An 8,820-nucleotide genomic window follows, 5' to 3' on the forward strand; every position below is an offset into this window, starting at 1 on the left:
GAAAAAAAAAAGAAACATTACCGAGTCCTTTGAGAGTAAGAGAGAAGGATGTCCTTTGAGAGAATCATGATGAGGGAGGAAGAATACATCACTGATCAGAGAATGAGTGAGGCAATTGAATGGAAAAAAAAATGATATTGGTCTTATATTAATTTAGATAGAATTTTAGGAGAATATAATTAATATGAAATTAATTGAGGTGGAATGAGTAAATGAGGAGTGAAAATTGAAGCAAAATCGAAGTGCCACATGCACGCACGACATGATGCAACATTGGCAATGTGTTGTTGCTGTTTGTCTAGATGCAATATTACGACGCTTAACCATTAAAGATTTAACATTCCAATAATCGAGTCTGAGTCCTAATTTGGATGAACTAAATGTGACTCGGATTGAATTGACTGAGGTCTTCTTTTAAAATTGATTGGGCTGGAGCTTTGTTTGACTGACCCAGACTTGATTTAAACTGATCTGAGCTAGCCTTGATTGAATCGGTTTGACTTGAACCGAGCTTGTTGTTGATTTGTTGTCCAACTCCTCTTGATTTTTGACTTGTGTATGCCACATTTACGATTAACTCTCCTAATCATGTCAGTAATGCTGTGAATTATATAATTGCAGCAGCTTTTGTTAAAAAGATAATAAAAGTAGTAAGTGATCCCGTCGAGTTGTGTTGGTATATAATTTAATTTGTTTAGTGTAACCACTCCCTTTCTTTCCGAGTTCATATAGTTGTTTAGTGTAGCCACTCCTTTTAGAAAATGTTGGATCCATCGAGAGATCATAACACCTACTGGAGTTTTTTATTGGACGCGGGCACTTTAATCCCCACAATTTAAAATCTGAATCCAGTGACTAAATATTAATTTGGAGAGTAATTTCCTAGACATGTGGTAAAAAAAGCAATTCACTCATTCTAGTGTCCTTCTCAATTTATTTTTAGATTAACACGAAGAAAATAAATCATAATTAATTACTAATTATTAGTGTAAGTAGGCAAGACATAGGGGAACATGGTTAATTTTCTAAGCATGCCATGCATATTGTTTGACTTTGAGACTGATTTCTTAAGTGATTAATATGAGCTAGCATGATTTACAAAATCATAATCTGAATGATAGGATTGTACGAATTGTATTCGAAATCATCCTCTGATATTTTTTTTTGGGTGGAATCAAAGCAAAATAGGTAAGATCAATTCGATTCTACGTTACAAAGGATCTATGTATGTTTTATTAAGAACAGTAATGCTCAAAGGATGTCCATATATATTTATAATGATATGATATTGTTCACTTTGGATCTAAGCCTCTGTTTGGATGGGGTGAGGTAAGGTTCATTAATGGAAGGGGATGGAAGAAGAAGGGAGGGAAAGGAAAGGAAAGTAATATATTTATCTTATCCTTGTTTGGAAGGGAGGGAAAGTTTATGTGAGAGGAAAGGGATGGAATGAAGGTTAAATATATAAATTTACAAAAATATCCTCTTATTTTTTTAATAAATCTGCATGTGAAAAAATAAATAAGGATATAATTATAATTATTTCTCCTTACCCTTCCTTACACCACAATTTGGGGTGTAAGGAATTTCGCTTATTCCCGAGCATGCAAGGGGAGGCTTTACCCTTCTCTCCCCTTCCCCTTCATAGCTCACTTTCTCACAAATAAGGGTAAAAATTCATTTTACCCATGTTTACCTTTCCCTCCCTTTACTCACCTCCTCCCAAACAGAGGGTAAGTCATCATAACTTTGCTCTTCGACTCTCTCCAAAAAGACATCATTCCAATAGAGATATCCTACATCCTTTTAAATCCATGATTTTTATCAAATATTTTCAACATGAGACTTTGATTGAACCCCAATAAAAACGAATGATGCAAAGTTTTGAGAGATAATAATTTTTTATTCGGATTGAATAAACAGAATATATTTAGAGACCTACAGTTGGTTACTGGATATATTTGTAATCGCTCAATTTCAACCTAAATCAATATAGTTTAATCCGTAATTTTTAAAGTTTTTTTTTTATTATTATTATATTTTAACTATTTATATATTTTAATTTTTGTGTTAGTTTTTCATCAATATTATTCTTTGATTGCTTTATTAAAAAATGATCGATTTTTAAATCTCTATGATTTTATATTTACCAAAATAATAGATTTTTAAGAAGATTATTTCTATATTCAATAATTTTTCCAAACTATTCGATCTTGACCCGATACAATCATGATTATAAAAACTAGGGGAATATTTATAATTCAAGAGTAATATTAAAAATTAAAAATTATTTTTTATCTTAAAGTTGATATAATATGTATGTAACTATGCAATTACATATTATTAATTGAATCACATAAAAATCATTTAGAGTTCTAATTATTGGAGATGTTTCAATAATTTTTTAGAATATTAATATGGCATGATATGATATATTATGACCATGAAAAACTTTTTTATAAAATTTTAATAATTGAAAGGACAATGATAAATGACTAGATTTTATTTAGTCCCTTAGAATGAATTTTTTTATATTATGATCATTATATCTAATTTTTAGATTAACATTATATTTTATGAGTCAATTATATCATTTCTCATCTATTTTCATATTTAATTTTTAAAAATAATATCTAATGAACTTTTATTAATAATACTTAATTAATTTTTAACTAGATAAATTTATTTTATGGATAGTCAGATTCTGACCGTCTGGCTATCCAGATGCCCTAAGCATGTTGAAATATTGACCCTCGAGTGAGAAAGGGAATGTTGAGCCTTTTATTCAGCCTCAGACGCAAAATACTCTGCATTAATGGCAGATCATATTAAATAGACAATCACGCCATCATTAACGCGAATGCTGATATCAGACTCCATCGTCGATGCTAAATCCACCAGGGATACCTTCAATAGATACAAAATTTCCATAAAAAAATCATTAAATTAGTATTAGTATCCATGTTGTATTTTTCCATATTTAATGATATTAATCGCGAAAAAGTTAAGAACACGAAAAAATTGCAGGAGCAGGAATTGGATGTTTCGGGGTGCGGTTACTCGCGGTCCGATGACCGGTGAAGCGTCGACGCTGCTTAGCTGGCAAGCTTCGCCTAGGCTTAGTTGGCAAGCCACCACTCACATGGCCAGCTGCCACGATCACGGGTCAAGATTTTACCACGATACCCCTTATATTTACCTAAATTCAGAGAATATCTTCCGAATTTGATGATTTGTATTAATCGTATTAAGCCTGTGGTCACCGATGGTGAACTTACCTTCCTCTTGGGCCGCTGCTTCTTCTTTGCGAGGAGTCGAGAGACAAGCGGCGAGGATTCTCGTGATGCATCAGGCGGAGTAAGAGGGGAACATTAAAGTGGGTGAAGAGTGAGCTATTTGCCTCTTTCTCCCTTCTTCGTCGTTTAGATCCCAAGATCTGCCCTCATTTCTTCCATTTGATTCATTCTTTGCATCGCTGAATCCCCATCTTCTCTCTCATTTGATTCTTTGTTTTTACGGAAAGTTGGGATTTTTATTTTTATTTTTAAACCTTTCCTGTTCTTCCATGTCTTCATCCGCTCGAGCCTTTTAACCTCCCCAGATCCAGTCGTTCCCGATCTCTTCCTCTCTTCGAACCGACCAGGCCACCTTCTTGTATCAGCTTATCTGCAAAAGTTGCAGTCTTTGGAGCTCCTGGAAGAGACCTGTAGCAAAATGTCCAACCACGTCGGCGCCTCCGCCTCCAGCAATCAGAAGATGCAGTCGTTGGACTCCGTTTCGGATCAATTCCGCTCCGCTTTAAGTGTGGAGGCAAACAAACCCGATTTCAAAGACTTCCCTGTCCTTAGCTCCCATGCCTCGCATCACCCAACGCGTCCCACCACCAGCGGCAACACTACCAGCAGCAGCAGTAGCTCCGGCTCCTCCATTTCGGTCTCAGGGAAGCCCTCTCCACTCGCGGACTCCAAAAAATACGATCTTGGCCTCGACGGGAGACGCTCTTACTCCGGTGAGATCGTCTTAGGGCCCAATGATCCCATTCCTGGCGCCATGGACAGCAAGAGTTCCAAGCCGGGGCACCGTCGTTCCGGCTCTGTCCCACTTATCTACGCCGGCGGCAGTTTTTCACCCAGCTTCACCACCGGTTCTGGGTCTGGTAGCAGCTCCTCTGCGAGCTCTCCGATTACTAATATTCTACCGGCAGGGAACATATGCCCATCGGGGAAGATTGGCAAGACGGTCATGATGAGCCGGAGTGCAGTGAGGACTGACACGCTAGGATCCGGAACTGGGAACTATGGCCATGGAAACATAGTAAGAGGTGGAACCAGCGTTGCAAGCAGCGGGAAGCCAATTGAAGTGGCCTCTTGCAATGGCGTTGATCCTTCAGCGAGAAGGGCGATGCTCAGCATTGATTCGGAGGAGGTAAAAGGCGTGGGCAATGAACAGTATAGGAAAGGGAACTTCACGGAGGCTCTGAAACTCTACGACAGGGCAATCGCGTTGTGCCCGGATAACGCAGCCTGCCGAAGCAACCGTGCTGCGGCTCTGACAGGCCTCCGGAGGTTTGGTGAGGCAGTAAAGGAGTGCGAAGAGGCATTGCTTTTGGATCCAGCATTTGGGCGTGCTCACCAGAGGCTGGCATCCTTGCTTATAAGGTTCGAACACTTTAAGATGTTCCATTCATCCCTCAAAGTCAAAATTTACAAGTATGTTAATTGATTAGCTACTAATTCATAGTACTGGGCTGAGATATATTGGCGTTGCTGAATTATAGATGATTCGTTTACTTTGTGCTAGTCACTTGTTTTTTATTAACTACGATCAGCAGTTTGTATATGAATGCTTTTAATACACAATTAGTAATTATAACTTGAGATCTATATCTATTTTATCAAATTCTGTTCAGATCAAAGTGGTTGTCTTTTCTTCTCTCAAGTTGGTTAATGTTTTTTATTGGATCTTTATATTTGTTATTCAGATTTGCAACTGCATCTCACGTTCATACATGAATATGTACACCGATTCATATTGATGAATAACAATTCTGAATTTATAAAAGAGATCATCTTGGTTTGCATTTTATATGATAGGTTAACTTTATAGAATTGTGAGCACTGAGCAGCAGCTTCAAACAAATCAAGGTTCATATATTTGTTGCCCGTTCTTTGTTTAAAACTAATGATTTTGGACTATGGGTTAGGAATGTTGTTGATTGTAGTTATTAAATCATTCTCTTGTTGCTCAGTAAGAAAAAGAAACAGCATATTGTTGTTGTGATGTACAAATGTTGCTCCCTGCTGCATGTTTATGATTAATTGAGTTCCTGACATGGTTACCTATCTTTTCTTTTTTTGTAACTATGATTAGTAGATCACTTGACTGCAACAAATATTCTAGTCACAAATAAAGGATTGTACTTCAAGTTCTTCATCCGTTTATCCTTTTTATATGGACTTAAGAACTTAGAAAAAAAAGAACTTGCAGTTTTGTTTTGCTTGATATGTTTTAGGCTTTATTGGTTTTCTTTTGTTACTCTTTGAGTTTTAACAATGATTCCCTTCATCCTTAGCGTTTCATAAGTTGTCCTTTGGATTCGTGATAAATCATGTTTTATCTGGATTTCTAGCCAATATGATGAGGTAAATCTTTAACAATAATTCAGATAAATTAGGTTTGAGAGGTTAGGGAATGTATGTTCTTCTATTCCAACTGCTTATCTTGGCTAAACAGCTTGTTCAGAAACATCGCTTGTTGAGAGATTCTGGAATATAGGTTCTTCTGTTCAAATTGCTTATTTTGGTTGACAGCTTGGGACAAGTTGAGAATGCTCGGAAACATCTTTTGTTGGCCAGCCCACGGCCAGATCCTGTTGAATTTAGGAAGTTACAAACAGTGGAGAGGCATTTGGACATGTGTGCAGAAGCCCGAAAGGTTCGAGATTGGAAGAGTGTACTTAAGGAGAGTGATGCTGCTATTACTGAAGGAGCAAATGCTTCTTCATTGGTAAATTCATAGCTAGCACTTAACTTTATTCGTGTAGACGTCTAGTTAAAGTTACAATAAGAGAAAATGAAAATGTATTCTTACAAAGTCCACAATTGCAGGTCATGGCTTCAAAAGCCGAAGCACATCTTCGAATCCATCAACTTGAGGAAGCTGATTTTGTCATGTCCAATGCATTCAAGCTCGATAACTTATCCTCACAGTCCCCAAATACCAAATTCTTTGGAATGCTATCAAATTCATACTTGTATGTCGTCAACGCCCAAGTTGATATGGCTCAAGGAAGGTGAGGCTTAATAATGCTGTACTAAGTAAGACAGTGTTTACCTTTTTTTGTGTTCAGTTAGAATGACTAGTGAATAATTTTCAGGTTTGAAAATGCAGTTACTGCCGCTCAAAAAGCAAGGCAGATTGATCCCAGAAATGTGGAGATATATACTGTATTGAAAAACACTAGAGCTGTATCTAGAGCACGAGCATTAGGCAATGAACACTTTAACTCAGGAAAGTTTGCAGAAGCACACATAGCTTATGGGGAAGGACTCAAGTATGACTCTGCAAACCCTGTTTTGTACTGCAATCGAGCTGCTTGCTGGTCCAAACTCGTACAGTGGGAAAAGGCTATTGAGGATTGCAACAAAGCTCTCAGCATTCAAGCCAACTACACCAAAGCCCTTCTTAGGCGTGCGGCCTCATACACTGAGGTGATACATTTCCCTTCCATTTTTTATTCCGATATCAAAGAATCTATTAAATGACTTCCAATGATGTTCTTGTCGATCTTTGTGGTTGTTAGCTTGAGAGGTGGAGCGAGGCTGTTGCAGATTATGAGGCTCTCAGGAAGCAGCTCCCTGGTGATATTGAGGTTGCAGAAGCCCTCTTTCATGCTCAAGTTGCACTAAAAACCTCTCGAGGGGAGGAAGTCTCGAATATGAAATTCGGCGGGGAGGTTGAGGAAATTATGGAATTTGAGCACTTTCAACAAGCCATAAGTTTGCCTGGTGAGATGATGCATCCCCCCAACTAATTTCTATAATCATCTTGTATTATAGGTATTATTATTTGCTCTCTATTCTTCCTTATATACTCACTGAATCTGTTCAGGAGTGTCTGTTGTGTATTTCATGGTGGCACTCAACCACAACTGCAACCAGATCACCCCATTTGTGGATTCTCTGTGCAAAAGATTTCCATCTGTGAACTTTCTAAAGGTAAATTAATCAGCTTTTCCTTCAACTTATCTTCACACACACACTTGATCTACAAATGAATAATCCTTGGCCCGTTGGCAGGTTGATGTGAGTGCAATACCAATGGTGGCCAAGGTGGAGAACGTGAGGACATTCCCCACTTTCAAAATCTACAAGAGCGGGACCAAAGTGAAGGAGATGATCTGCCCCAGCCACCAGGTTTTGGAGTACTCCATAAGGCAGTACAGTTCATAGCTGATAAAGCAAAATGGCGAGTCTCAGAAAGTGCCAACATCAATCAATCATGTTAGAACAGCATGCGAGAAAGAAGCAAACATGAATAGGCTGCAGCTACCAAGAATCCAATCATTTTGTCTTTTTTTTTCTTTGTCTATACTGTGCTATTTCTTCCTCATCTTCCATTATTTTTTTTCTTCTCTCCATGGTTGCAATTCAATATTTACCGAAACTTTTTTTAGCTTATATTTCATTTTACACTGTACTGAAACTTCCACGATTTGCGGTTAGCCAGACATAGAGCGGACTAAATAGGAGAAAGAACAGATTCTCATTAAGACTTCAACTACAATACGAGTTTCTGTTTTTTTCCAGGTAATCCTGGTCCAGCTGCTCTTTGGAGGAAATTTTTTTTATAAATTTGTCATAGTTGGGGTTTAAATCGTGAGTATCTGGATGATAATATGAATGTTCAATCGCTGTATCATAGCCTCGGGGGCTATCTTAGTACATCAAAAAAAACGTTTGTAATAAGTGGTCCATCAACATAATGTTCTTAGATCAATTGTTTATTAAAAAAATTTATTTGTTAATTTACTAAAGCTAAGTCTCGATCTTTCAATAATCTAAAATTAAGAAAGTAATCTGACGCTGATTATCCGGGGCAACTTACTTTTTTTTCTTCAGCAAATATCAAGGTGAGTCGTACATTTATTATATGTCATTTCATCCATTTTTTTTAAATTTATAATGAAATTGTATAAAACTATAATTCAAATTTAAATTATAAATAAAAATTAGTCTTCTATGAGCGGAAAGAATAGCTTAATATTCTGTAAGCATGCGTGACAAACTAAAGATTAATTAGTCTTCTCGGATGAATCTAGTAGTTAGCACATGAAATATTATCATAATGAAGTCTGAGGTTCAAATCTCGATAAAGTCGAGGTAAATATCTCCCTTATGTACTAGTCACTATTCCAAAGGCTAGTAGTCGTCCGTGATTTACCTCCTCTGTGTTGGCCCTGGGACGAGTTGGCGGGGGCACCTTTTGCCACAATGTATTCAATTATGTTAGTCTCCTCGGGATGGGACGGGGGGAGTGGGACGGGGTGATAGTTAAATATAAAGGGTTGTCATATTAGATTTTGAGATCAAAACTCAATACATTTGAGTATGTCTTCTTTCATATCTTAACCATATATATTAATGACTAGTAATTATTCATGATTTATTTTTTCTATATTAGCTTAAGGATAAGTTAACAGGGATGTTAAGATGAACTAATCATCTTTTTTACCATATGTATTTAATTCTCTGAAATATATTAATTCTTATATGATCATTTAGATTCCATAGAAATTTTTTATTCATCAATAGAATAAAA

The 8,820-nt window shown here is 36.9% G+C and overlaps 1 protein-coding gene across 1 annotated transcript; it reads left to right on the forward strand.

Annotated features, from left to right (window-relative positions):
• The first annotated feature begins 3,282 nt into the window (after positions 1 to 3,282).
• LOC122047731 (inactive TPR repeat-containing thioredoxin TTL3-like) lies at positions 3,283 to 7,773 on the forward strand. The gene is made up of 7 exons (XM_042609183.1): positions 3,283 to 4,658; positions 5,811 to 6,006; positions 6,108 to 6,292; positions 6,377 to 6,710; positions 6,803 to 7,007; positions 7,111 to 7,217; positions 7,299 to 7,773. The coding sequence occupies exons 1-7, from the start codon at positions 3,715 to 3,717 to the stop codon at positions 7,449 to 7,451; spliced, it is 2,124 nt and encodes a 707-aa protein (XP_042465117.1). The 5' UTR covers positions 3,283 to 3,714; the 3' UTR covers positions 7,452 to 7,773.
• The last annotated feature ends 1,047 nt before the right edge of the window (positions 7,774 to 8,820 follow it).

Source organism: Zingiber officinale, chromosome 2B (assembly GCF_018446385.1).
Source record: "Zingiber officinale cultivar Zhangliang chromosome 2B, Zo_v1.1, whole genome shotgun sequence".
Taxonomy (NCBI): domain Eukaryota; kingdom Viridiplantae; phylum Streptophyta; class Magnoliopsida; order Zingiberales; family Zingiberaceae; genus Zingiber; species Zingiber officinale.